We start from the raw sequence: 27,331 nt of genomic DNA on the forward strand, positions 1-27,331 counted from the left end.
TTAAACATTAAAAATCCATGAGTCTGGCAACTGTTTTCCCTTGCTGATCATCTTAGAACTTCACATTTAGCAGCCCAAAAAATCCCAACATGCACCAAAATGTCCTCTTTAACATTTTGGTTTCACAAACATCTTGACATGTTTTACATCATCACGTTATAAGAAACACAGTTAACGTATAGAGAGAGAGCTTTTAACAACAATGTCAAAGTTGAGCAATGGGCTAGGTGTTTTCCAAACAGGTAAATGCTATAAACAGCAGATTAAGGTTCAAGTTTAGGAGACACAGGAGGTAAATGGAGGAAAGTTTTTAACATGTGGGAGAGTAGAGGAGAGTCACATGCAGGTATCAAGTGAGCATGTAGAGGGCAAAGACAGCCCCTCCATGTTCACTGATGACATGACTTTTGGCTATTGGGTGAAGTTTAGCTGCTGAAAAAAAAAAAACGCAAGAAGCAACAGGATTGAAGAGGCTTGAGCTAGGGAGAAGAACTCTACTGTAACCATCACATTCCCGGAGTATAGTATGTGACATGCAGCATTCACCCTCGTTTAAGGTTTACACAAAAGAGAGCCGCTGTACTCACTGGTTTCCCATTCCTGTGATGTGCAGTGGACAGAAGAAACACACATAAACACATACACATACCGATGACCAGAGTTAAATGTGACAAATAGCATATAGTTAAGGTGTTTGAGTGGGTAATGAAATTTGCAATGGTGTGAAATATTTAACAACATTTATGAATTCAGAGACAAACAGAACAAACTTAAAATTAAATTAGACACATGGTTTTCAAATTAAAATTGACCAAACTGAGATAGTGAACATGCATGCAGGAAGGCATTTTTTTTTCAATGTTGAGATTTTCATTCCTTCAGGGTTTCAGAAGGTCAGTACGTCTCTGGTCTAAAATTTGATTTCAGAGATGCAGAAGGAAGAACCTTCCTGATAAATTTGATTTGGCTTAAATGTCATAGATATAATGTGTTTTTGAAGGACAGCAACCCAGCATGTCTCATCGGAAACCTAGAGTACCTCAAACAATTATAAACAATTAGTACATTGACCACAATGAATACAGCTATAGGAGCCATCACAACAAAGCCCCATCCATACATTTAGTACATCATGGACCAAAACACTGAATTATACTGTAATGGTGGGCAGCACATTTTCCTTCAAGCCAAGTGGTACACATTTACTGCAGATCCACAGAGCAAGTTTGGGATAGGCTACTTGTTAGTCTCTTAAAAATAAGCTCTTCAGGGAATCAGAAAACTAATCTACAAAACCTACCCATTATGCATGCACCCCAATCAATCAACTGCCCTGCACCCATTGGCTGATGGGCAAACACAGAGATTTACTGACAGTCTGATTGGTCAGCTAGTGTCAGTGACGCACAGCAAATCTCCTCTCAATGTGGGCTTATTAATTGATTAGCAGACTAACTTCTCCTGACATCATCCCATCGACAGAGGCGGTGAGGAGGAGTGTGTGTGTGTGTGTGTGTGTGTGTGTGTGTGTGTGTGTGTGTGTGTGTGTGTGTGTGTGTGTCAGTGAGTTAAAGAGAGAGAGAGAGAGAGAGGGGGGGGGGGGGACAGAGACAGAAACGGGGAAGGAAACCGAGTGAATGGTCAAACTTAACATTCTTAAGGAGTAGAAAATTACACATCCCTTTATGTTTATCAAGAAAACCTTCCCGCCATTTCTAGTGAAGGGATTAAAAAACCCTGCCAATGCTCCCTATAGACACACAGCTTATAGAGTTATTTGTAGGCTAGAGAGGGTCAGACAACTGCCTGAACTTAATTACAAAACATTGATTCACAAAGCAGTCTGGCTTAACTTTTTTGTCATGGAAACTGACATGGATGCTGAGCTTTCAGTCTGTCAGAGACTGCAGCTTAATTTACACAGAGGTCCCCTTCATTTGAATGGTACATATACATCTGCAAAACGCGACCTGCGGATGACGACACCTGGTATTTTACAGTAAAGTAAACGACTCATTGTGTACTTGTCAACTAACGTTTCTAACTCATTCAACCCCACAACCAAAGAGTACAAATGTAGGCTACGTTAAAGCAACCTTTAATGTTAGCTAAACGTTGGTTGCTTCAAACGACCTGTCAAAAAAAATGGCAAACAAACACGCTCCAGCATTTATTTCGCCTTTTTTTTGAGAGAGTCAAAATCACAAAGTTTTGTTTCATGACATTGTGGCGGGATTTCTGTCCTACCTAAAAATGTGTCAGGCAGTAAGGTCCGGCGTCCGTGTCAGTCTGTCCGTCTTTCTCTCAAACTCACAGCGCTCTCACCATGGACTGTACGAAGGCTTTCACCGGAATCTGTACTTGGCAACCTCACACAGAAGCAGCGCTCCTCTGGACGTCACCTCGGGGGGCGGGACCAGGGTGGCTGACGGACCAATCAGTGCACGGAATGCTGCTAACAGGTAAACAGTTCTGCAACATGACTGGTCGCCTTTCTCCACCCCGTGGCTCCCATGCTGTGCTGAGGGTAAAATGCTCTTGAGTTCTTTCAAGGTGCAGCTTTTGACAGGTTATAATGAATTGCCCCTGCTGAAAACTAACATTGCAGGTATTTAAAAAAAAATCCATCTTTTTAGGCTGACTATGTTGCTCATATACAAGGAGGTTTCAGTTGCTCTTAATGCCTTTCTTACCGAAGGCCATAACTCTGTACAACAGCTCACCTCTTGCGATCAGAGTATTGTCATCATGATAATATCTGTCTCTCCTTACTGTAATCTGTTCTGCACATGTTAAATTTACAAATTATCCCTGCACTCATGTTCACTTCATTTGTCTGTCTACTCGCCGTTATATTGTATAGTTTCTGCTGATAATATGTCTACACTCATGCACTTTAACTTATGTATCACTGATTGCACAGCTCTGGACAGCTCCCTATGTCAATACTGTCCATTTACAACTGTTTTTGCACATTTACATCTATCTCCAGCAAAGTCTGTTGTATTTAATCTTTTCATATTTAAGACTAGTAATGTTTAGTTAAATCCTGGTTGTATATATTCCCATTCTTAGTTTTGATATTTTTAGTGCTTATTTACTTTGTATTTAATATTATATTGTGTTTAAATTTGCTAATATTGTGTTTCTTGCTAATATTGTGTGTTTGGATAACCTGCTGCTGTTACGCCACAATTTCCCAGTTTGGGATTAATAAAGTAATTATATTCTATTCTATTATTCTATTCTAATATACCTACAAAGCTCAAAAAAGTTTTACAGGAGGAAGTTAAAAGAGATAACAGATTAAACAAGGACAAATGAACTAGCTTAAATAAAGATAGGACTGAATAGACATTGAACCGGCTAAACAAGACGATAAACTATAGTTGGGCTACACTGATAGGCTGTGTTACAATGTATAGGTTACTAATGGATAGGCTATATCAGCGGTAAAGGACTTGAAGCTGTAGGTGTGTGTGTGTCTATTATGTATAAAACTCTGGACCACAAAATCATTCAATGTAATTTGATTCAATGCACAGATGCTACACTTTTAGAATAGAATCAGGCTACTGGGGTGTTGTAAACTCAAACCTTAAAGATCTTTCATGCCACATTTTATTCAGCCATGTGGTTATTTCTGTACCTTTCAGCTTAAACTTCTTTAAGGCTCGTTCATTCATCCAACTCTTTTTATTCTGTGACATATACTTAATCCACGCACAATATCGATGCTTCAGTGCATTCTACTAATTTTTAATCTATTGCTCATAAATGTGACATTATTTTTTGTAGTAGTAACCTGTGTTTCTGTAGAATAGAATAGAATAGATGTTTATTGCCATTTGCACAGGTACAGGACAGTACAGGTACATTGGAATTTTTGTGCATTTCTCCCTGAGTCAGCTTCTACAAAAAAAGTTAAAATTATATATAAAACAGAATAACATTACAAGAAAAAAAGAGTACAAAAGTACAAAAAAAAATAAAAGTAAAAATAAATAAGTTGCAGTAACAGCTAAGTGATTTAAAATAAACTGCACAGAAGCTATACACTGTATTAAAACAAAGATATAATACAAAAAATAACAAAGGGGAACACTGTACAATGAGATGAAAATATAAATATGTTTTCTTGTCTCTAGCCTGTGGTATCTGTGTTTTCTGTGTGACTAGTAGTGAATGAGTTGTTATAATATTGTTAGAAAACTGATAAAGGCGAAACCAATTTGGACACTGATATAAAATAACCATAGACTGTAAATATTCAATGAACAGAGCCACATAGAAACTCCTCCGTATACTTTGACACGGATTTCGGGTTAGGGTTAGGGTTGCGGTGGTCTTGTGCTCCATCTAGTGGATCGCATAGCCACAACCAGAGAAGTTTAAAGATCATAGAAAGTCAACAAAAATACTTTAACCCAAAATTCAACTTGAGACTTATGAGTGTTGTGCAACAACCTTATTTTTTCCATATTAATTAATCATGAATTTCCTTTGTAAAGACAAATAGAAAAAAATGCTTCCTGGGTAGATCAAAAATGCAGGAAAAAAAAATTGATATCCTATTTGAAAGGACGTTATTTAAAGTAGCTCAAGTTGCCATTATTTATTTTACTAATGTTATTTTACGATGTAAATACAGGTCTACAAGTAGCCTACTAAAATGTTTTCACTCATTAACAAGCATTTACGTAGGCCTATGTTTCAAAGCTGCTTCCAGTAAAATAACAGCAGCACCCCCTGCTGGCTGTGAATAGCATACACTGGAAAAAGCTTACAGCACCTGGTATTCCCAGGCGGTCTCCCATCCAAGTACTAACCAGGCCCGACCCTGCTTAGCTTCCGAGATCGGACGAGATCGGGCGTGTTCAGGGTGGTATGGCCGTAAGCGAGTTATACAGCAACAAACGTCGTTTTTAAAGATGCTGTTTCATCTTGATTTGTGTAGGTAGCAACTGATGATAGTGTAACACATTGTTGTGTTTGTTATGTACTGTATATCTCATTCGCTTTTAGAGTGAGACGTTCCTAGAGAGTTACCGTAGCTGCCGAAAAGCAGTTGTTGTTGTTGCCTCTGGACTTAACCCGTTAATGGTTGACACCTAAATCAAACACTTAATTTTTTCCTCTTCTCTCAGACACGAACGAGAATAAAACTAAGTTTTAATAAAACATGTATCACTAGCCTCTTTTGTTTTGTCTTTGATGTTAGGCTACTATGAGGGACAAAAAATGACTAAAGTATAAATAAATACATAAATGTTGGGAGAAATGCATACAATAATGTATAAATAATTAAATAAATGCATCAATAAATATATATATAAGTAAATGCAACAATTCATATATTTATTTATGTATTTCTGTGTCCATGTTGTACAAGGAAAAGTAAATATGTAAATTAAGTGGGCCGTCCTAACATTACTGAAGTAGGATTGGTCAATTTTGAAAAACAGACAGAAGCAAATTTACAGATATACTTTTCCTCTTATGACCTGGACACAGAAATAAATAGATGTGTAAATGTAAAAATACGGAAATAAATTAATAACTCAATTAATGTGGAAATGTATGCATTGATACATATATAACTGTAGAAATACGCTAATAAATGAATAAATACATGTAAAAATATATAAATAATAAGTGTATTTATTATTTATTCATTGATGTATTGTTTTCAGCATTTATATATTTATTTCTATATTTATTGATGCATTTATTTAATTATTTATTTATTTATTTATTTGTACATTATTGTATGCATTTCTCCCAACATTTATTTATTTATTTATTTATTTATTTATTTATTTATTTATACTTTAGTAATTTTTTTGTCCCTCATAGGGCTACATGTAGGCTAGCTGCTTTAAATCGCCTCTGTGATAAACTGCCTTGTCTGGGTGGCGCTGTGCTGTAGACTGAACCGTGTTTCTGCCCCGGCTGGACCCTCTCACTATCGTCGGCAGTGAGTAAGCTGCCAGTTGCTTAGTGACGACAAACTATCGACCTCTTCTGATTTCCTGCGTTTTCAAAATCTCTCTCTGGCACTGAGCTAGTGCAAAGTTTCCTAAACAGAAGTGCTATGTTTTTGTCGTCTCTAACGCTGAGTAATGAGACGTAATGAAACCTTCAGTCTCACGTTTCGCGCTCAGAGATATGGTCTATGAAGCGTTTTGAAGAATGATGAATAATTATGTTTTCATCAGGGTCGTTGGGAAAGGCAGCTACGGGGAGGTGAACTTGGTGAAACACAAAACAGACCGAAAACAGGTAAGAAACGATACATGTGACCCCGGTAGTGTGCACCTCATGAATGTTAAATTGAGCTGCGAAGAGCATTAGCAACAGTGGTGGGCTAAGAATGAATAATCACTTGGCTTTATGCTACAACCTCCTTCTGAGTCTTAACTAGCCGTAAGTTAGCCAAAGTCGGCTAAAGTCTCAGAGATGTGTCGTCTTTGAACAGGACAAATGTTATGGTCTGTCTAAATAATGCTCCAACTGTTCTTTATATTTTGATGAGATGGAAAAAAAAGAAATTAACAATTTGTTTGCACAGAGGGGCATTTTTTTCCCAGACAGTGCATGTTGACCTACATCAGATCATTTTTCAATGAACACACTAAGGGGGGAAAAAATCATGCTCTGTAATGGATCTTCAATTTCCAAAGAAAGACACTGGTGTCAAGTTTAACGCTCTTGAACAGTATTGTACTTAGGTTAACGCAGTTTTCATAATAATGTGATCACATCTCGTGTGCTAGACATTTTAACAAAATGTATATTTTGGGTATATTTTCAGGCCAATAACAGCCACTTTAAAAGTTGTTAAAATGTGCATCGTATTTGCAGTGGTCAATGAAACATTTTTAACCTAATCGAACCCTTGTTGTATTATCAGTTCTCCTGACCACCATTGTTATTTCTGCAGTGGAAGTTCTGTACTTTTAGCAGAGGTCATAGATCAACAGTAAAACTTCAGGTGTAGACAGATTTGTTCATTCCTATAGTGCATCTGTCATTAACTACTGCTAGAATAATGTGTTAATGCAAATTTGACTTCAAACCAAGTTAATATTAATTAAAGTCTGGTTAAAAATTATGCGTTTTCTCAAATTCACATATTTACTTTCCACCTCTTCTGCTCTCTCAGTATGTAACTGCTCACCTGTACAGAATGAAAAACATTTAATGGTTTCCTGAATCTCCCTTGAATTGATGACAGGTTTTTGTTTCTTTTTCTTTCTTGAACTAGTATGTTATTAAGAAGCTGAATTTAACCACCTCCTCCAAGCGGGAACGCCGTTCTGCAGAGCAGGAAGCACAGCTTCTGTCCCAGCTGCGGCATCCTAACATTGTCACATACAGGGAGTCTTGGGAAGGAGATGACTGTCAGCTGTACATAGTGATGGGCTTCTGTGAAGGTGGCGACCTTTATCATCGACTGAAGCAGCAAAAAGGCGACCTCCTTCCTGAGAGGCAGGTCGTAGAGTGGTTTGTTCAGATAGCCATGGCGCTCCAGGTAAGTTAAGAGATTGAAAGTAAAGGCATGATGAGGTCAGATATACATTTTTTTTCAGTTTTAAATTACAATTCATCCTGCATCACTTGATTTGCTTTGCAGTACTTGCATGAGAGAAATATTCTTCACCGGGACCTTAAAACGCAGAACATTTTCCTGACAAAGACCAATATCATCAAAGTTGGAGACCTTGGCATTGCACGAGTATTGGAAAACCAGAATGATATGGCCAGCACACTCATAGGGACCCCATACTACATGAGTCCTGAGCTCTTCTCTAACAAACCTTATAACCACAAGGTACTTCAGATCTCTCTTTATCTATACAAGTCTGTTGTAAATCATTATAGAAGTTTAAATATGAACCTTTTTTTTTCTACAGTCAGATGTCTGGGCCCTGGGCTGCTGTGTGTACGAAATGTCCACTCTGAAGCATGCGTTCAATGCTAAAGATATGAACTCACTAGTTTATCGCATTGTGGAAGGAAAGGTGGGTTTCATCTTTTAACTTTATCAGATCATCTACAAAAGTCCAGTTTGAGTTTATAACCCAAAACGTTTTTTATGCTTTTCATGAAACAATATGATTTAGTCTGATTGTTAAAGGGATACTTCACGCATTAGCATTAATCTTTGTATCATTAGAAACCTGGTAGTATTTTTGAATGGTCGTGCATCCCGCCCTCATTTTCCCCTGAGATGGGAAATCTTTATATTTCTGAGTCTGTAAAGGAGCTTCCAGTGACGCAAAATGACGATCTTTGCGTCACTGGAAGCTGTTGCGGTTAGCGGGGTGAAACTACAACGCTAGTTCCTCATATTTTTGACCACTGAAGCTACAGACCAATCACAGATCAGTGGGTGGGAACTCACTCCCAGAATCCAAACTTAACGTCCGCCATATTGCTTGGAAGCTATGCTAACAGGCTCTATGGAGAAAGCTGATAATATAATATAAATATGAATATTATTTCTATATTTCTACTGCTATACTGTATATTTTGGAGAAACTGTATCGATCGAATTTCCCTCTGGGATTAATAAAGTATTTCTGATTCTGAACTAGAGGACCTTAGTGGGAGTGGCCTGCAGTGCTGTGCATTCTGGGAGTTGGTGTCTTTCATCAACATGAGCCAAAAAGACACTTTCTGTCTTTTCACGGCCAAGAAGGCACCAACTTCAAAATGTATTTCACATTTCTACTACATATATGACCCAATGTCAATACAGATTCATGTTCAACGGGTGAAGTATCCCTTTAAGTTTGTTGTTAATGTCCTGAGAATGTAAAAAAAAAAACATGGCAAAATGATTTAGAACATTTTTCTTTCTTTCCATATCAGCTGCCACAGATGCCTAGCAGGTATGATCCCCAGCTGGGAGAGCTGATCAAGAGCATGCTGTGTAAGAGACCTGAAGACAGGCCTGATGTCAAACTCATCCTCCGGCAGCCCTACATCAAAAGACAAATTGCCATGTTCCTGGAGGCCACTAAAGAGTAAGTGGCAATGGCAGCAGACCTCTCTGTTGTTATTTCTAACTTATTTAAAGCTATTTATTTGACATGAAAGCCTTACCAGAGCTTTTGTTTATCCACGCTGTTATTTCTTACTCTAGTCATTTGAGACATTTTCTATCGGGCTAAAATCATTCCTATCCCATTCTCGCACGGCGAGAGTGATGAGCCGCTTCCATTAAACTGTATGATTTGTTGTTGTTTTTCTTGGATGTTTACATGTGTTTGGTTCCCACCAGAAAAACTGCAAAGTCAATAAAGAAAGCTGTGGGCGGTGGTGGTGATGGTAAGGTCAACAGCACAACGTCGTCTGTGTTGTCGTCCCAGCCGAAGCCTGAGAAAAGTCCCCAGCATGAAACTCCTGCCAGGGTGAATCGGGTGAGTGAATGTAAGAAGGCACGGCTGCTTTAACACACACACACACACTCCAAACTCCACTGTGGGATATTCACACAGAGATTCTTGGAGCTTTTCAGTAGTTAGGAAATGAATAACATTTTTGTAACTTACTGAAACATCTAAAACTAGACATACATACTGGTGTTTTTTAAAATGAGCCAGAGTATGAGGAGGACTTTTTTAAAATTTGAAATTAAAGCCTGCCATCACGTATATTATCGCACTTTATTTTGACAACTCAGCCGGGCTAGTTGTTGAAATTACCTGCACAATTAATATTCTTAGTAGGTTTGTATTTCTGATAAATGAATTAATACAGTCTCCTAAATAATCTTTAAACTCTATCACAGTAAAGCCAGCTAATATCTTTCAGAGCCTTGTGTGGTCATCAAAATAAATGTGTCAAAAACAGTCCACTGGAAATCTGTCATTTATTTTCTCTGTAGTTGAAGCTTCTTCATTTTTCTTTTTCTCTTCATCTTTAGAAAGAAGAGAAATCCCGACTACATAAACTAAAAAACGGGGTCACAGACTGCACCCCTGTCCTAACACCTCCATCTCCCTCTTCACCTGACACTCTTAAAGCCAGCATTGTATCTATGGCAACCATCAGCAACATCAATATTGATTTCCAACAACAGGACGAGGTGGATCTGGTGAAAAGACGGGCTCAGGAGCTCAAATCTGTTGCGTCACACAACCGGTCAGGTTTTGAAGCTGTGACTCACAGCGTGCACAATGAACACAGGGGAAGAGGGAAACCGGATCCTACTCCCCCTCTGTCCCCTGTTAAGCCCCCTCTGAGGTCTGTATCGGGTGTCGGAGGTAGGGGAGGAGAGAGGAGGTCCTCCGACGAGTTCTTAGACATTCATCCACAGGCCACACCAAAACCCGGGAAAACATTCTCTGTCTATGCAGAGGGGCAAAGTTCATCTGTGGATGAGAAGGATGATACCATGGAGTTACTCAGAGAGGCTGCTGTACAGAACCCAAAGCCTGAAGTGGAAAAAGAGGCGGCTCTTTATACCCCTGAGAGGAGAGCAGCACAAAAATCCAACGCCAAAAATATTGGAATTGCTGTTGAAATGAATACAGACAATAAAAATGATACTGTTGCTCTTCTCAAGGGAGCTCAGACACAACACCATACCTCAGACATCCAAGTAAGTTCTTAGTAATACGCAGTATTTAAAAAAAATATATTATGTCTGTGTTAATGTGTCTTTATTTATGTTTTCAAAGGAAAACCTAGAATCTACTGAAAAGCTGCTGGAGCCGCTACCTCCAACCCTGGTAAGCTTTAAAAAACAACTGAACTCACTCGGTGAACTCCTACCAGAATTAATCATTTTAAGTTCTCTGTGTAGCACCTCTGTCATCTAATCATCCTCGTATTGTAGGGAAGATGTTTGCCATAGTGTGAAAAATGTGATTGTGTCTGTTTAGGAGCCTGTGCAGGAGGAATCTCCTTCACCAGCCAGTAAGCCAGATCTGACCCCTCAAGGCCAAACTCCCCTGTACTCTCCACCAGAAGCTTCTGTATCACAGCACAGAGGGAGGGATGAAATACGGACAAATAGAGAGCTGGACAAGGTAAGGTTACATCTGCTACAAAAGTTCTCACTTGGAGGATGGTGGTGGATTATGATGGCTCTCGCTGTAAAGGGTGACGACTTTATGTTGGTCAAAAAAAAAACAATCTTTAAAAAGAATGTGAATACTGATGTTTAACATGGGAAACCTTAAAGGGATACTTGACCTGTTGAAACATGAATCTGTATTGACATTGGGTCATGTAGTAGAAATGTGAAATACATTTTGAAGTTGGTGCCTTCTTGGCCGTGAAAAGACAGAAAGTGTCTTTTTGGCTCATGTGGATGAAAGACACCAACTCCCAGAATGCACAGCACCGTAGGCCACTCCCACTAAGGTCCTCGATTTCAGAATCAGAAATACTTTATTAATCCCAGAGGGAAATTCGATCGATACAGTTTCTCCAAAATATACAGTATACCAGTAGAAATATAGTAATAAAAACATTTACAGACATATTTACTTCAACACATGAGACCATTTCCTCAAGTGATTCAGAGAGAAAACAGACTCTATGTCTGTGTCCATAGGCAAACAGAGAGAGCACCGACACTACCAGTCCGCCCCAGCTCGAGCCGGCCCCGGCTCCTCGTCCTCACCGCCGCCAACAGACAGGCCTTATGTCTCGGCTGCTGAGTTGGCAGTGGCCAGCAGCGGCCAGCAATATAGCTGCGAGACGATTACTGCCGACAGGCCGATCTTGTGTCTTGGCTGCTGGGGCCGCCGCGACACAAGACCGGCCTGTCGGCAGCAGCCGTCTCACCGCTATATTTATATTTTTTGGCCATTATCAGATTTCTCCATAGAGCCTGTTAGCATAGCTTCCAAGCAATATGGCGGACGTTAAGTTTCGTTTCTGGGAGTGAGTTCCCACCCACTGATCTGTGATTGGTCTGTAGCTTCAGTGGCCTTCAGGAACTAGCGTTGTAGTTTCATCCCGCTAACCGCAACAGCTTCCAGTGACGCAAAATTATGATTTTTGCGTCACTGGAAGCTCCTTTACAGACTCAGAAATACAAAGATTTCCCATCTCAGGGGAAAATGAGGGCGGGATGCACGACCATTCAAAAATACTACCAGGTTTCTAATGATACAAAGATTAATGCAAATGGGTGAAGTATCCCTTTAAGGTTTCCAGTTTCTTTATAAACTACAATGAAGGTGCTGTTTTTTTTCACCCCAAACGTTTCATCACATTGAATTAGTGAGTAGACGCTGTGAGAAGGGGTGCTAACGTAGGATCAAGATATGCTTGTAGGAAATCTTCCTCTTTAACAACTACATCTTAAATATGACAAATCTTATCACACAATCATCTACATTATATATAAGTAATATGTATGTTTTTTTTGTTGCATTGTGTTAGTCTAGGGTGGCTGCTCCTAGACCTTTACCTCCTCCTCCTGTTTTGAGCTCAGCTGTAGAGGGGAGGAAGAGGAGTAGACGGAGCACAGAGTGCAAGAAAGCTGGTGGAGATTCAACCTCCACATCAGTGAGTTCCTGTAAAGACGAATGTTTACCACTTCCACAGGTGAGACTGCTCCTCCACTCACATACTGTATGTAGAAACATCTTCACTAAAGAAAAAATGTATTACTGTGGTATAGTTTGTATACTCCTATATTTAAGAGTCTGTGTATCAATCACAGAAAATGTGGATCGATTTTATTTTAGGACCGTCCTCTATCTGCAAGAGAGAGACGAAGACTGAGGCAGTCCCAGGAGATTGCCAGCCAACAAGGTGTTAACTGTTTTTCTCTCTAAATGAAGCCACGTGATTGTTTTACTGTAAATCTAAAGCTGTTGGATTCTTCACTACTTCTTCCACAGGCGTCAATGTTGTTAGAAGGGCATCTTATGATGTCACTTCTACCAAGGATGACAACTACAACCGTCCAGTTTCCAGATCTGTTTCGGACCTCACTGAGACCAAAGCAAAGGTACTGACACCAAATGCTTTAAAACCTGATCTGATCCATTTCCAGTCATTTAAGATCCTCTAACATGACATTCTAATGTGATTCATTAAAGCAGGATAAGCTGCGGGAGCAACGGTCGGACGAAGACGAGTGCAGCTCATCCACAAGTTCCACAGAGCGCTCAGAGGGAGATAGCAGGGAAAGGTGAGAGCACACAAGACCGAAGAAAAGAAGAAAGTGCAACTTGTGTCAATCAGATATAGTAACTATATATTTGCTTTTTAATCCATGATTTGTGTGTCATCTATTAGAAAGACTGAATCCAATGACATGCAGGATTTAGTTCATATGATGACCCAAACTTTGAGAATGGAAATTGGAGACGGTGTGAGTGAGGTTGAAAAAGGCAGATTTGGCTCCACTGCACTACCAGAATTTAAACTGAACAGGAGGTACAGGGACACCCTGGTGCTTCATGGGAAGGCTCGGGAAGAAGCAGAGAACCTGTCGCTCGGCGAAATACCATTAGGTCAGATACTTTTATCAAACTGTAGTGTCATCAACTTGATACTTGAAGTGTCCTAGTGCTTAACCATCTTGTGTCTCCAAAAGGCTCCTCATCCGGTCCAGCCAAGATACGTCGAGCCATCGAGCACCTGAGGACAGACGTGGTGAAGGGCCTGGGTATCAAGCTGCTCGACAGAGCCCTGGAAATCATGGAGGAGGAGGACGACAGCAAACGAGAAGTATGTTCACACCAAAATTACTTCTCTTGCCTCAGCACAGTGTAACTAGTTTGTCTGCCATGTTCAAATATGAGTTTCTGTTGAATCCAATCAGAATCACACCAACACTTGCAGTATGTGAAACAAGTTTACCCTCATCACGGAGATAAAAAAATAATTGTTCAATACAAATAAGAAATGACCAGAGAAACATATACATTTGTTACCATCACTATGTTTCACTGACGTTGTCAATAAAGAGAAAAAAAAAAGTACATATTTATGGCAGTAAATGCTGTAAAGCAAGACCTGATACTGATTTCAATATGAATTATGGTGTGTGAAAGACAGGCAGTACTGATGTGACAGACGAGTGATACTCCTCCACTCCTGAAGTGGCATGCCACAGCGTGCGTGCGTGCCACGCTGTAAAGCAATGTGTAACCACACCACTAATACGCTGTTGTGGATCAAATGATGTTTCTTTCTCTCACTGCAGCTGTGCCTTCGTGACCACATGGGGGATGAAAAGTACCTTGCCTATGCTGTGATGGTGAGGCAGCTGAAATTCTTTGAGGATATTGCCTTCAAGATTTAGAAGACGTGCTGCATAATCAAGAAACATTTACATTTTAATGGCACTTCTTGTTGGAAATGTGTTCACAAGGGCAAAGCTTCTTGACTGAACATAACAGAAAACCAAGTTTTTCTCCCTTGAAGTGCTAAAAGATTCATTTGTTTAGACCACCCTGCCTCTTGTGGCATGGCCACTTTTTTCTCCTGGTTGTATGCAAATGACCATTTATGCAGGCAGGATTGTAAATAAATGTGACTTTTTTACCTCATTGAAACTGACTAGGTAAAAACTCCTGTGATTTTCAGGAAGCCTATGCAATTTTTTTTTTAGGTTACAGCCCCCCAGCTCTTTCTCTGATGTTGGTAGTCATTTGTATATTTAGAATGTGAGCCAGACTTTGTACAATAGTTTGCTGTATATTTGAAGGCACTAGATCTTGCTTCAGCTGCTGTATTGTATTCCTACACGTGTAATAATGTAATGCAAGAAAGATGCATTGTAGAAATTAACATTACAGTTTTCTAATAAATCTTAAATATTTTGTTCTCTTATTTTTCATTACTAAATGAAACCAAGCACTTCACTGACAGCAACAAAAGCTGATCACTAAATAAAGGTTTCTTGCATCATGAAATCCTCAGTATGTCATGTAGGGGAAAATAATAATTACTGTAATAATCCTCAGGAAAGATACAATTTATAAAATGCAGTATCAGGTGTTTATTTAGAGACAGAATTATGTCATTTTTAACAATGTTTCTTCTCAAATGCATCTCGTGGACTATGAAACTAAATTCTAAATAATTCCAATATAAAGGGATGTTATAACGTAGCATGTGAGGAGTCTTTGAGTTATTTGTGTTTCTTCTTCTTGAGACTTTCCTGTGGTTTTTGGATGGGCTCGGCACTGCTCTCTGGTATAACTGGCTGCCAGGACAGAGGATTCTGTCTGTACATCGGCCATGGTGGAAGGGTCAACTAAAGTGAAGGAAGAAAATGATACAATTATTAATGTTTGTTTTATTGCCCTCCATTCACAAGATAACAAAATAAATCAACAATGAGCCATCATTTATCTAATTATCCGTAAGTGTTATGGTCTGTCTTAATTTGGATGCACATCATTTTTACATCATTGTTCATCAGCCACAAATAAAGGAGACAACAACAATAATAATAATATTATTATTAATAATAATAATAATAATAATAAAAACTTACCACACAGGATATAACAAAACCTGCCAAAACGATGTACACTGTCCACCCAAACTGTTCAATGATCAGTCCATACACGAAACCAATGGTCTGGAAGATATTATACATGATATTGGTGAACCTGACTACAGCACAACACAGGGATGTTTTGTCTCCAGTGAAATTTTGCACATGTCATTGTTAGTTACCGCTGAGATGAGTATTATCCCCTGGAAAATCTGTTCTGCCAGTTTCTGGCCTTTGTAATCCTGTAAGACAAAGGAGGAGGGGGGGGATCATCATTTGTCAAGCAGGTAACACTGACAGCACAGAAATGATCAGAACCGATAAAGGTAAGTTAGGGCACACACAAAAACAAATGAAGAAGCTACTTCTCTACCTGATTGATTTGTACAACATAACAGTATTATCTGGGGCGATTGAAGAATGAAAAACGAACCTATCGTGTTGAAGTTTCAACTAAGGAAACGGCACTAAACGACATTCAGTCTAGTCACAGATGAATGTGCAAATATCAACAAAACAACGATAAGACTACATTCAATACTTTACTCTCTTAAACCGTGGAAAAGATCAGAAAACCCGTTGTTTTGGGATGGTATCGTTACGTTAGCAGCTGTTTTCTATGCACTGGCTAGCTAAGATTTAACGTATGCTCGATAGAAACCCGTGACTGCATCATTATCGTACATATTAAATAAACATAAATCAGCGTATCATTTCTTACCATATGCGTTGGAATGGACTTGAACATAGACAGCATCTTCCCACTTGAAATACACAAGAATAAACGGAATGAATTTAGATGAAGTAGGAGTCGTTTGACTTCCGGTTTTGAAAGGATACGTTGTGCAGTGAAAGACCCCCGGATGTTAGCTGCGCAGCTCCGCGCGTCTATAAAAGGTCAGGATGGGTTAAAGTGCTGCTTGTTGTTGAAGGATTTGGCCTGGTGTTAGCGCTAATCTTTGGCTGCCTTAATGACTTCCCGTAAATCTATCTATTCTATTTTAATCATCCCATTCTATGTGTTTACATTTTAATTCGTGGAGTGATTCATTCATTCATATATATAACGTAGTAAAGCAGTGTTTGATTTTGATTGGTTGGAAAAGGCAAGCTAATTTAGTTTTACAATCAGGCATACGCAGGGGCACCTATCACTATGTGCAGAGCGGATAAACTTGTTGATGTTGAGTTGGCACTTTGGCTCAAGCGTATATTACCGTGCTATTGCTTTTTTTGTCCTGTTTCATTTTGGGAGCTGGTTTAATTCCCTTGCTAATAATTTAATAATTATAACACACTTAAAAGCCGACGTTTTGTGGCGTTAACGCTGTTGTGTTCATGCGGTCTCCTAGCGGTGAAGCAGCAGCAAGTTGGGTTCAGCTCAGTCCATTTAGCCAGCGGATACCCTAGGCTGTCTTTGAGCTTCTAACGTGCTTTTATTTGTTTTTGTTTTTATTTTATTTTAACAAGGCGTACTGGGTGCACGGATGAGGCAATTATTATGACAATGAGGAAAGGTGAGTCATTTTGGTTGTACATTTTGATTACTAGCATCGCATAATTGTGCCTTTATATTCACGTCTTGGTGATCTACTGTGTAATTGAAGACTTTATAGATAGACATGAACTACTAGTAATAGTAGACTAACACTGAGGCAACCTGGGTGCTATTTACATCTATTGCACAAACAAATGTGTGGCTTTCACAGTTCCCCAAGCTGCCAGCTGTTGCCCTTTGCACCTAATAATACTAATAATACATCTCTTTGTTGTGATTCTCAGTAAACGTGGCCATCCTTGTGCTGCTGGCTGTGGCCTTTCTAATCATAGTTCAACGTAATCTCCTCAACCTCAGTGACTTTTTACACAAGGAACACCCAGGTATTTTTCACATTTTGTGTGGGAAGGTGCTGCATATTGTATCGTGTATCTTAATATTGAAGTTTTTTTTTTTTAAAAAGCAATCAATTTATCAAAGCCTGAACATGTCTAAATCCAGATGCGGGGATGATTCTTCCCTTTGAATCGGAGCTGTCTCCTGACCTCGGACTGGAGCTGGTAAGAAAAGGAGAGGAGATCCCTGTTCTCATCACTGCTGCTGAGGAAAGACTTGGTTCTGTGATTGCTGCCATGAACAGCATCTATCAGAACAGTAAAGCCAATATTGTCTTCACCATAGTGACTCTTAATGACACGGTGGATCACTTGAAGTAAGTTAAAACAGGAAGCCTGTCTTGTATCCCAAATGAATACCGTTATCTTGGATTTGCACTTTTAATGGAATGTATTTTTCACTTCTGAAACTAAGATGAATTTCTGCAATTGTGTTGGATTTAGCCTGGCAAGACATGTTCTCCCTTTTTCCCCTGCAGAGTGTGGCTTAGTAAGACAAAGTTAAACAATGTCAATTACAAGATAGTTATTTTCAAGCCCGAACTTCTCACCGGAAAGATAGCTAAAGATCCTCAGACGCTGGAGGCTGCCAAACCAGTGAGCTGAATTCATGTTGTGTTTGTAAAAACGTTTGCATGCTACTCTTTCCTTATTATCGTCTCTTACAAACTTTATTTCAATGGTCTATATTCCAGTTGACTTTTGCCAGGTTCTATCTGTCGGCATACATACCAGAGGCAGAGAAAGCTATCTATCTGGATGATGATGTCATTGTACAAGGTGAGACAACAGCATAATAAAGAGAGTCTCCTTGGGCTTAAATTTAACTGCTTTCATTCCAAACATTTTTTTCTTCTACACACCATGTAGCTCATTAACTCTCAAACATGTGTGCTACCTTTTATGAGCAAAGTTAACAAATGGATTTTCTTGTTTTGTTGGATCACAGGAGACATCCAGGATCTTTTTGAAACCCCCATCAAACCCGGACATGCAGCTGCTTTTTCAGAGGATTGTGATTCAGCTTCTGCCAAGGGCATTGTTCGAGGGGCTGGCACTCAGGTGGGTAGACACAATGTAGAATGTTTCTTTGAGATTATTGTGACTTGCCTAAACTATTTATCTTTCCAATAGAATAACTACATAGGGTTCCTTGACTTCAAGAAGGAGGCTATCAAGAAGCTAGGGATGAGGGCCAATACATGCTCCTTCAACCCCGGGGTCATCATTGCCAACCTGACAGAGTGGAGGAACCAGAACATCACCCAGCAGCTGGAGCACTGGATGGAGCTAAACACAAAGTATGTCACTCACATTTATTAAAGAATACTAAATAAATTGGGGAATGTTCTTACATTAATTAAACTATGTAGTGGAATCTTTCTATCAATAGTAACCTGAAGTCATTGTTTTCCTCAGGGAGGATCTGTACAGTAAGACACTGGCAGAGAGTATTACCACCCCTCCTCTTCTAATTGTTTTCTACAAACGTCACTCCAGCATCGACCCCATGTGGCACGTCCGACACCTCGGTGAGTTTTGGTTAGATACAGATTGGAAACAAAAAGAGTTTTAGATCAAACTGATATTAAAATTGGATAACTTGAACATTTCTGGTTTCTCTACAAGGTTTGTTTTATAGTACTCCTCCAAATAATTACACACAATACTGGGTGTGAGTTTACCCCTGTCTTAAAGGTCACATATTATCCTCCCTTTCAACCACTTTGAATAAATCTCAGAGCTCCCCAAAACATGTCTGTGAAGTTTCCACTCTGATCCTGTATTTTATCATGCCTTTAAACCCCTCTATTTCAGCCCTGCTCAGAACAGGCTGTATTTGTGCCTGTAGCTTTAAATGTAAACAAGCTGTGTCTGACCATGCCCCTCTCTGGAAGGGCTTGGGTTGCCCAGGGTGGTCTCGCTCCATGCCCTATAGTTTACAGTGAGAAGGCAGACTTGGAGGACAGAACAAACACCTAGCTGTAGGAGTGTCACCCACCTGGGGGGAGGGGTTACTGCCCTTTGTGATGTCATGAAGGGAAAATCTCCAAACGGCCTGTTTGAGTACTCATTCTCTGAAAAGTGGAGCAGGCAAAAGACGGAGAGGATGGACTTTCCTCATAATTGGAGGGATTGTAAGCAGATTAAAACACGTGTTCTGAAAACATGGTAATGTGTATTTTGCATAATATATGACCTTTAAGTCAGATGTTATAGTGGTTTCCATCCTAAGTTACAGAATTTGTCTTTGACAACAAACAAACAAGCTTAACTCCAAGTGTTGAATTTTGCCCTTTGACACAGTATTGAGGTTATTTATCTGAAGTAAAAGTATCGACTCTTTCTATATTTATTCGAAACTGCAGGTGACTTAGGAATCAGCTGTTTATCTCATTGCTTTGATTTGATCAATGCCAGATTTTTTTTTCCAATATAAATTTTCATGTGGGCACTATGAGAATAATTATGAAATGACACAACCCTTTTCCAGGTACAACAGGAGCTGGGAATCGATACTCTCCACAGTTTGTGAAAGCTGCAAAACTCCTCCACTGGAATGGTCACTACAAGCCATGGGGGAGAACATCCTCTTTTTCTGATGTCTGGGACAAATGGTTTCTTCCAGACCCCACAGGGAAATTTGTCCCTGTAAGAAGACACACAGACTGATTATTTGCTTTCCTGAAGGTTTTTTTTATTTTTACCAGCCAAGCCAGCAGGACCATACTTTGTGATATCTCAGGAACTACGGATGGCCTTTTCTCTTGCCAGCCCTGTACTTAGGTTCTTTTAATCTGTGTTCTCTCACATTCCCTTTAACACAAAGTTCGCTTTTTTACTCCATTTAGCTTAGCATTTCTTACAGTATAGTTATTTTGCATTTCTTTTGCCAAAAAAGGTAGAGCCTGTCACATTTTTGAACTGTTACTTTTAAACGTTTCTGATGAACCGTTGTTTCACTTAAGAGGCACAGACTGTTTCATCCGTTGGTTACGACCTTAATACACCTGTATTCTCCAATCCAACCATGCGTTATGTAGCTAGTATTACAATATGCCAGGACAACCATGTACAATTTAAGCGTTTGTCTGCAGCAAGTTTATTCATATTAACTTTGGTCTGATTTACCTACATTTTCAAGTTACCTCAGCTGTAATGGTGTAGCACAGTTGGCTCTATTTGCTGCTCCACACAATCTGATGCCAAGTAAGAACTTTCCTCATTAGCTGTGCCGAGAACATATATGGTTACCTCAATTCAAAACTTCCTGTGGAATGATTAAAATACAATTGGTAAAGGAATTTGAAAATATGAACATCTGTGCAACTATGAGTTATTAAAGTTCAGTCATCAATCAATCAATCAACTTTTATTTGTATAGCGTCAACTCATAACAAGTGTTATCTCGAGACACTTTACAAGAAGCAGGTAAAATACCTTACTCATTGTCTGTTAACATTACAAAAGAGCAGGTAAAAGACCTTACTAGTCATGTATCCCCTTTTTAAATTAGCTGCCATGGTCAAACTCTACTGCCTCACTTTAAACTGTTGTGGTTTTTAAAAACTTTTTTACAGACCACTGAGCAACTTTTTGCCTCAACTATAGAAAACTAAGTTTTCCTGATATGAACCAGTCAGGAGTCTTAAAAATCGAAATGCTTTCACCTTGCTGGTGTAAATATGTCTTTTTGTATAGAACATGAAATTAAAGTTACATTTCTATCATTGTTATCATTTTATTTAAGTAACCAGATCTTGTGTTTCTCACGATGAGTCATACTGAATTCATCATCTTTTCCAAGTTTCTATCTGGAAAGGATGTGAAAAAAAAACAGAATCTAAGAAAATGCCTCAACATCACTAAAAATTTAATTCTAACGAATGTGTAAATTCATATTTAAGATATACACTGAAGACCAGAAGAGGAACACAACATGTCAGATTTAGTCTTTGTCAAGGTTTATTACATTTACATTTGTTTGTCATCTATTTACAGTATTCTGCATGAACATATGATTACAAATGACCTTTGGACATTTTAAATCCACTGTTTTCCACAGATAATGAGAAAGAAGTCTGTGGATTTTGAGAACCACTGATCATATATAGTTCTTTTCCTGGGAGTACTCCTAGATAAACAGAATTCTGAATTGAAGAATATAGTCCAGGATAAAAATGTAAGTCCTGGTCTGGAACCTGTCAACCAGATTTCCATTCTGAAGAAAAGACCAAGAACAGCCTTGAACCACTCAACCAGGTGAGGGTGTTCAAAACGGATTCAGGTCCACATGTCCTCCAGACAAAATGAGCACACTTCAGAAACAGGCAAAGCTCATTTAAAATCTGTGTTGAAGTCGTAGGCGTCGTCTGTCGTAGCTGCAGAGAGGCTGATGTCGATGGGGACCGACTGGAATTGCACATGGGCTTGTTTTTCTAAAAGATAAGGAATGATGTGAAAACAAAAGCTCAACATGAGTAAAAAAAAATTCAATTAAGAAATTAAAGGTCAATTTCAATCACAACTTACTTGGGAGTGACGTCGTCTGTGGCCGCTCTGGTGCTTCTGACTCACTTGCCTCCTCAGCAGTTTTTTCAGGCTGTAAGAAAAGCAGATGTTTCAAATATTTTACATCAACCAATCCACAAGTTAAACAGAATATTGCATTAAAAAACCAGGATCAGAGTTGGATTAGAAGTCTTCATAAACAAATCAAGACTTGAATGTTTGTCCTCATTTCCAGGAGACCAGACTAACATTACACAAAGCAGCTGTACTGTCTGGACATCTTTCAAAGGAAAAAAAAAAAGGGGGGGGGGGGGTTACCTCATTATTCTGCTTTTCTCCCTCTGTGGCGACGGCGCCAGCTTTGTCTTCAGAGACGTCACCGACACTCAGCAGCCCTGCAGTCGGACCTTTAGAGGTGAAACTTATACTGCTGGCCTGGTTTGGAAATTTGACACCTAAAAAATAAATTAAAATGTTCTTTAAGCAAACAGACAGATCTGACTTCATGCTCTCGCACAGCGACAAGATGGGAATCTACATGCCCAAGTGAGACAGTAATGCTGACCGGCTCCAAGTGATAGTTATTTCAGAGCATCCAACTCAAAAGATTGTGCAAAGTAGTATTGTCACGATACCATAATTCTTTACTTCAAACTGAAGTTTAAAATTTTTTATATCCATACCTGTTTTGACAAACAAGAATGTAAGTCCTAGGAACCCAAAATAGGATGCAGGTAGGATAGGCATAGCTACATGAACACAGTACAGCTCCTCGCTGCATGTTTTTCCTGAGGTGTGAGCGTGTTTTATACTGTTTTTTTGGAGCGTAAGCGCTGTAAAACAATCGGGAAATAATGTCTTGTTTTCCTTAGTGACACTTGCTCTTATCACTTCCTTTCAATGTCTCTCAACCACTGATGCTCTCTTGCCCAAGGTAGTTTGAGACAAAAGTATGATGAAGTCTGTTGTTCCTTTGAAGCTTCTGTACCGTTTGATAATATCCAACATTGAAATAATGGAAATTGTATTGCCTAAAAATAAATAAATTTACCTTTAAGAGTTTCCTCATTGCCTGTTTTCAGATAGTCCAGATCCCAGCCACTCTTCATCTCAGCAGCCACAGCTTCAGACATGTATGAAGGGAGGCTGTGCTTCTCCTGTGGCTTACAGTGGTAGCTCAGCTTGGCCCTGAGAAGACATGAAACCAGAGACACATTTCTATTAGATCAAGAGATCTCCCATCGATCTATATGTGCGGTCAATCCAGCACAGTGTTGGGATCAGAGTTGGATTAGAAGTCTTCATGATGAAATCAAGAATTGCGTTTTTGTCCTCATTTCCACACCGCCAGATTACAGCTGGCCACTTTCCCGTAAGATGTCACACAAACTCACCCGGTCAATTCAGTGAGGAAAGCTGTGGCCGCCTGCTCTGTGTTAGGAATTCCACCCTTCTGCAGATATCCACGTTTTTTGGCAAACAGGGTCAGAAACTCCAGTGAGTTTCTGAAGTCGGGGACATTGTACTGAAGCATGATCTAAAATAATTAAATCACAAGAGAACAGTTAGATGTGTCAGACTAAATCCTATAGTACTTCACATAACTTGCCTGTTATGTAACTCCTACCTGGTGCTTGTCACACTGCTTGAGCAGAGTCCTGACTGCCTCCAGAACACTCTCCTGACCCTCCTCCACCTGCAGGCTCCTCAGAGCCATAGAGGCTGGGGGGTTGGACAGTGATGCCAAGACTCCTGGGCTGTCAACTAGCTTCACATTCTTTAAGATGTGCACCTCCTGCATAGATCTGTTGGGATGGTGAAAGGTAGTCGACTGTCAGAGCAAGCTTAAAATAGAAGGGCCTGAAAAAGAAGGTAGAAAATGATATCCATTTGTTTTTAGCTCAGGTTTTATGCTCACTTTGTGATGCCTCTCTGTTCTCCAGCATTACACGCAAGGACTCCCTTCATGGTGTTGATGAGACTGCTCTTCCCGACATTAGGAAAGCCTGAGAGTTAAAAGCATCAAAGATCAAAAGTCAGACTTTGATCTGAAAATATAACTTCAAAGGTAATCACTCTTTAGAAGGAAAAAGCTGTACCTACCAACTATGCCCACTTTGAGTGTCGTTTCACTCTGTGTGTTTGCAGCAAAACGTGTTATGAGTTCAGTGAGACAATTGTTTCCAAAGCAGGCTGCTCCTCTGGATCTGTCTAAAACATCATTCGAGGGATCTATACGTCTTCTCTTTGCTTGCTGATGGAGACAGAACCGGATATTTTATTTGACTTTGAGGTGCCACCCACCACAATTCGTTTTTTTTATTTTTTTTTTAGAGCAGATGCTCCAACCGTCATAACTATACAACATACACATAGTGGGAAAACATTTTTATTATATTGTTCACAAACACACATCAGCTCTGCTTGTAGCAGAGCCAAATATAAATGTGGTTTGTATGTTAGTCTTGGAGGTTATAACCAGTTAGAACAGCACAGCACAAGCTGATTAACCTTCTCAGTCCTCCATAATACAAGTTCAAAGATAAAATTAGCATCAGTAGCTTTTCCCCTTACAAATAGATTATAGACTATATAAGAGTAATGCTGCTTAATCGTCACTTATGGGCTGCCATACATGTGTGGTGTTGATTGTGTCCTCTGTCTGTATTTTGACGTTTTCTTTTGGTTGACTGAATTTGGTGGGGAGCTAGTGTGTTTCCCCTAGCCAATGACAACGCGCAGTTGAGTTTGGGAGTGGATACAATTCAGAAATTGGATGTGATTCAAACTGGCAAATATGATGGAAGCAGACATAGTGGTCAAGAGGAAACACAACCACAGTGAGAACTGTAAAGATAAAGCGTGTTCCAAAACGAGGGTGCACCTTCGATTTACTTTCAGTCACAGACACCGAGTTGGCCTGCCTGTCTTGGTGTTTGGCACCAAGCTAACCAGAGTGCTAAATTGACGGTTTTTCCATTACAACAAATGCAATAGGCCTATTCTCAGGTTAGCTTGCAGTGTAGGTAAAAGCAGTAAACGTACAAATGGAGTCCTGCTGTGGGCGTGTGCTTTTGGTGGCAATAAGCCCAGGAGGTGTCCAGTTTGAATGTTTGTTCATATGCTACAAAGAATATTTCTACTGATTCTACTTTTAAATGTATTTTAAGAACTAAACCCTTCTACACTTTTTAATGGCATTACAACGCATTTAATTTGGATTACTTAAATTCTAATTATATTGCAAAAAAGCCAATGGAATTAAACACAGGTGATTTAATTTGGGTTTAGGGGTCTTTAGGTCAAAGCTTGTAGTAGTTAGGTTAAATGAATAGAACAGATGTCAGTAAAATGCACCTCCTACCACAGTTTTGTCCCGGATCAGTGTTGATGCTTTGAACGCAACAACTGGAAATTCTAGTTGTAAAGACTGTATCCACCTCTCCACATTTTCTTTTGGTACCAGATCTACAACACACAAAATAACAATATTTCAGTCCACACAACTTTTTTTTTGCATTTAAACTAAAACCTGCTCATCACTGTGTGTACTTGACATTAAATGAACATAGAAGTGTCTTGGGTCCATTTACCTATCTTGCTTAAAACAAAAAGCAGTTTCTTTTTGCCATCACTCTGCAGCACTGCCTCCTCCAGCTGTGGACACCTGCAGCCCATCGGATCCCGAGCATCAAGGACTTCTATCACTACATCTGATGCATTAATTACCTAGAAAAAAAGTAGAGAGGGAGGTCAGGATGAAGGTAATCACTTAAGCCAAAGCTTTAAGTAAAATGACAGGGTTTTAGTAGTGTTACCTTGTTTAACTCAGAACAAAGATACGGTTTTGAGTTCTTATCCGGGCCAGCCTTTTTCTCTGTAAGCTGCCAAGCTTCATCCTATGAAAACAAAATACATAAAAGTAAGTTGACAATAGAGTGATCTACATCTGAACACCTGATTTCAGTGCATGCTTTTTTTTTTTACCTGTCGAGCCCTCTTAGCCTTAGGATCCACATCTTTGTTTGCATCTTCCTTCTCCTTTTTCCTTTTCTGGGCTCGCTCCTCTATCTTAACTTGTCTTTTTTTCGCTTTTTCTTCTTCAATCTGTTACACAAAATCAACAATTGGTAAATAACAGCAAATATTCTAACATGATGGGAAACATACTGCCAGTGTACTTGTGCTAGAAATAAATAACAGAAAATAAGGACACTTGGTCCTTAAGATGAGCTTAATGCATACTAAATGGGACCAACAGTACATCCTGTTGATTAATTCAAGCTAAATATGGAATAAACAGCATCATAAATCATCTTGATTTCTTTGAACAGTCAAATGTATCATTTCTAAAAAAAAATTAAAAAAAATGGCCATGGGAAATGTAATCAAAGATTGTCTCTGCAGTATGGGGTGCCAACCACAATTTTTTTTTTTTTTTTTAGAGCAGATGCTCCCACCGTCATCACTATACAGCATACACATAATGGGAAAACATTTTTATTATATTGTTCACAAACACACATCAGCTCTGCTTGTAGCAGAGCCAAATATAAATGTGGTTTGTATGTTAGTCTTGGAGGTTATAACCAGTTAGAACAGCACAGCACAAGCTGATTAACCTTCTCAGTCCTCCATAATACAAGTTCAAAGATAAAATTAGCTTGATCATTTATGGGCAGCTATAAACATGTGGTGTTGATTGTGTCTTTATTTTTACACCTGTTCCTTAAGATGATCTTAATGCATACTAGATGGGACCAACAGAACATCTTTTGATGTTAATTCAAGCTAAATATGGAATAAACTGCACTGATCTGGTCGCTTTGACTTTTTCAAATCCTCTTTCACCTTCGTGCAACAACAGAATCCTTACTGGAGATAAAACTATTAACCCTCGATTCGACAACCCTACTTTAGACATTTTAATAGATGCAGCCCATATTCAATTTGTGCATTTATCCAAGGTAGTTGAGACACATTTGCATTGAAAGCGCTGATAGCCAACCTGTAGCCTCCTCTGCTCTGCCTCTCTGAGGACCTCCTCTTTGAAGGGAGCACTGCTGGGGACTCCGGGATCCTTCTTCACTCGTTTGCTCACACCTTTCTTATTTGCCTCTTTTCTGAGTTTTCTGGTGTGCTCCCGAACCTAAATACAAATACAAAACTAAAACGTCAGTCAAAGTTTACGAAAATAAATGACACTAGGATGACGTAAGAATAACGATGTCCGTCTGCAGTCGTTAACACAGGCCTCAGTCTTAGATTAGCAGGTTATGCTAACACACACTTACCTTCTTTTGTATTTTATACCGTTTGGAACATGACACACGCTTACTTGCTTTTCTTAGCTCTGAAAACAAAAGGAAAAACACACAAAAAGAGACATTTTGTTTGTGTAACGTTGGTTAGCCGAAGCGAGCGCAAAAAATCAAAATG

The 27,331-nt window shown here is 39.3% G+C and overlaps 5 protein-coding genes and 3 non-coding genes across 12 annotated transcripts in view; 2 read left to right on the forward strand and 6 right to left on the reverse strand.

The window, feature by feature from the left end:
• camk1b (calcium/calmodulin-dependent protein kinase Ib) overlaps window positions 1–2,385 on the reverse strand; it is a 37,314-nt gene extending 34,929 nt beyond the window's left edge. For 2 of the 5 annotated variants that reach the window (XM_061042030.1, XM_061042028.1), the window contains exons 1-2: window positions 2,248–2,366; window positions 588–600 (exon numbers count right to left, since the gene is read on the reverse strand). Coding sequence is in view for 2 of the 5 variants with exons in the window: in XM_061042028.1 (XP_060898011.1) it covers window positions 588–598 (11 nt within the window). In the remaining 3 variants the exon portion in view is untranslated. Of the gene's footprint in view, window positions 1–587; window positions 601–2,247 lie in introns of all 5 variants that reach the window. The other 3 variants (XM_061042029.1, XM_061042027.1, XM_061042026.1) reach the window with 2 other exon arrangements.
• Window positions 2,386–4,780: 2,395 nt separating this feature from the next.
• Window positions 4,781–4,899, reverse strand: LOC132978270 (5S ribosomal RNA). The gene has a single exon (XR_009673885.1). It is a non-coding gene; the product is annotated as a 5S ribosomal RNA (ribosomal RNA).
• Window positions 4,900–5,970: 1,071 nt separating this feature from the next.
• On the forward strand, window positions 5,971–14,804 carry nek4 (NIMA-related kinase 4). Its single transcript, XM_061042034.1, has 16 exons — window positions 5,971–6,282; window positions 7,268–7,534; window positions 7,637–7,834; window positions 7,917–8,024; window positions 8,878–9,032; window positions 9,290–9,428; window positions 9,935–10,612; window positions 10,692–10,742; window positions 10,896–11,042; window positions 12,409–12,573; window positions 12,717–12,783; window positions 12,873–12,982; window positions 13,074–13,165; window positions 13,273–13,490; window positions 13,574–13,707; window positions 14,186–14,804. The coding sequence occupies exons 1-16, from the start codon at window positions 6,193–6,195 to the stop codon at window positions 14,282–14,284; spliced, it is 2,718 nt and encodes a 905-aa protein (XP_060898017.1). The 5' UTR covers window positions 5,971–6,192; the 3' UTR covers window positions 14,285–14,804.
• Window positions 14,805–14,996: 192 nt separating this feature from the next.
• On the reverse strand, window positions 14,997–16,367 carry spcs1 (signal peptidase complex subunit 1). Its single transcript, XM_061042033.1, has 4 exons — window positions 16,209–16,367; window positions 15,670–15,729; window positions 15,485–15,571; window positions 14,997–15,241 (listed from the first exon to the last, which is right to left on the reverse strand). The coding sequence occupies exons 1-4, from the start codon at window positions 16,242–16,244 to the stop codon at window positions 15,116–15,118; spliced, it is 309 nt and encodes a 102-aa protein (XP_060898016.1). The 5' UTR covers window positions 16,245–16,367; the 3' UTR covers window positions 14,997–15,115.
• A 123-nt stretch (window positions 16,368–16,490) lies between these two features.
• glt8d1 (glycosyltransferase 8 domain containing 1) lies at window positions 16,491–20,462 on the forward strand. The gene is made up of 9 exons (XM_061042031.1): window positions 16,491–17,004; window positions 17,270–17,368; window positions 17,487–17,697; window positions 17,860–17,977; window positions 18,076–18,160; window positions 18,330–18,442; window positions 18,515–18,681; window positions 18,800–18,912; window positions 19,875–20,462. The coding sequence occupies exons 1-9, from the start codon at window positions 16,989–16,991 to the stop codon at window positions 20,051–20,053; spliced, it is 1,101 nt and encodes a 366-aa protein (XP_060898014.1). The 5' UTR covers window positions 16,491–16,988; the 3' UTR covers window positions 20,054–20,462.
• An 866-nt stretch (window positions 20,463–21,328) lies between these two features.
• gnl3 (G protein nucleolar 3) overlaps window positions 21,329–27,331 on the reverse strand; it is a 6,239-nt gene continuing 236 nt past the window's right edge. Inside the window, exons 2-15 of the mRNA XM_061042024.1 lie at window positions 27,187–27,245; window positions 26,901–27,041; window positions 25,880–25,999; window positions 25,711–25,791; window positions 25,486–25,621; window positions 25,257–25,360; window positions 23,996–24,146; window positions 23,811–23,898; window positions 23,520–23,697; window positions 23,287–23,429; window positions 22,944–23,080; window positions 22,211–22,347; window positions 21,914–21,983; window positions 21,329–21,819 (exon numbers count right to left, since the gene is read on the reverse strand). Coding sequence (XP_060898007.1) covers window positions 21,719–21,819; window positions 21,914–21,983; window positions 22,211–22,347; window positions 22,944–23,080; window positions 23,287–23,429; window positions 23,520–23,697; window positions 23,811–23,898; window positions 23,996–24,146; window positions 25,257–25,360; window positions 25,486–25,621; window positions 25,711–25,791; window positions 25,880–25,999; window positions 26,901–27,041; window positions 27,187–27,245 — 1,646 coding nt within the window. The 3' untranslated portion in view covers window positions 21,329–21,718. The remainder of the gene's footprint in view (window positions 21,820–21,913; window positions 21,984–22,210; window positions 22,348–22,943; window positions 23,081–23,286; window positions 23,430–23,519; window positions 23,698–23,810; window positions 23,899–23,995; window positions 24,147–25,256; window positions 25,361–25,485; window positions 25,622–25,710; window positions 25,792–25,879; window positions 26,000–26,900; window positions 27,042–27,186; window positions 27,246–27,331) is intronic.
• Window positions 24,287–24,418, reverse strand: LOC132978281 (small nucleolar RNA SNORA47). The gene has a single exon (XR_009673895.1). It is a non-coding gene; the product is annotated as a small nucleolar RNA SNORA47 (small nucleolar RNA).
• On the reverse strand, window positions 26,398–26,529 carry LOC132978282 (small nucleolar RNA SNORA47). The gene has a single exon (XR_009673896.1). It is a non-coding gene; the product is annotated as a small nucleolar RNA SNORA47 (small nucleolar RNA).

Source organism: Labrus mixtus, chromosome 7 (genome assembly GCF_963584025.1).
Source record: "Labrus mixtus chromosome 7, fLabMix1.1, whole genome shotgun sequence".
Classification (NCBI taxonomy): Eukaryota; Metazoa; Chordata; class Actinopteri; order Labriformes; family Labridae; genus Labrus; species Labrus mixtus.

Coding starts and splice junctions, on each gene's coding strand:
- glt8d1 (XM_061042031.1), top strand. Junction 17,698..17,859: donor GACACGGTGGATCACTTGAA/GTAAGTTAAAAC, acceptor TTTCCCCTGCAG/AGTGTGGCTTAGTAAGACAA. Junction 18,913..19,874: donor GTGGCACGTCCGACACCTCG/GTGAGTTTTGGT, acceptor ACCCTTTTCCAG/GTACAACAGGAGCTGGGAAT.
- nek4 (XM_061042034.1), top strand. CDS start 6,193: ATGATGAATAATTATGTTTTCATCAGGGTCGTTGGGAAAGGCAGCTAC. Junction 9,429..9,934: donor CTCCTGCCAGGGTGAATCGG/GTGAGTGAATGT, acceptor CTTCATCTTTAG/AAAGAAGAGAAATCCCGACT. Junction 11,043..12,408: donor CAAATAGAGAGCTGGACAAG/GTAAGGTTACAT, acceptor GCATTGTGTTAG/TCTAGGGTGGCTGCTCCTAG.
- spcs1 (XM_061042033.1), bottom strand. CDS start 16,244: ATGCTGTCTATGTTCAAGTCCATTCCAACGCATATG. Junction 15,572..15,669: donor GGATAATACTCATCTCAGCG/GTAACTAACAAT, acceptor AATATCTTCCAG/ACCATTGGTTTCGTGTATGG. Junction 15,242..15,484: donor GTTTTGTTATATCCTGTGTG/GTAAGTTTTTAT, acceptor CCTTCACTTTAG/TTGACCCTTCCACCATGGCC.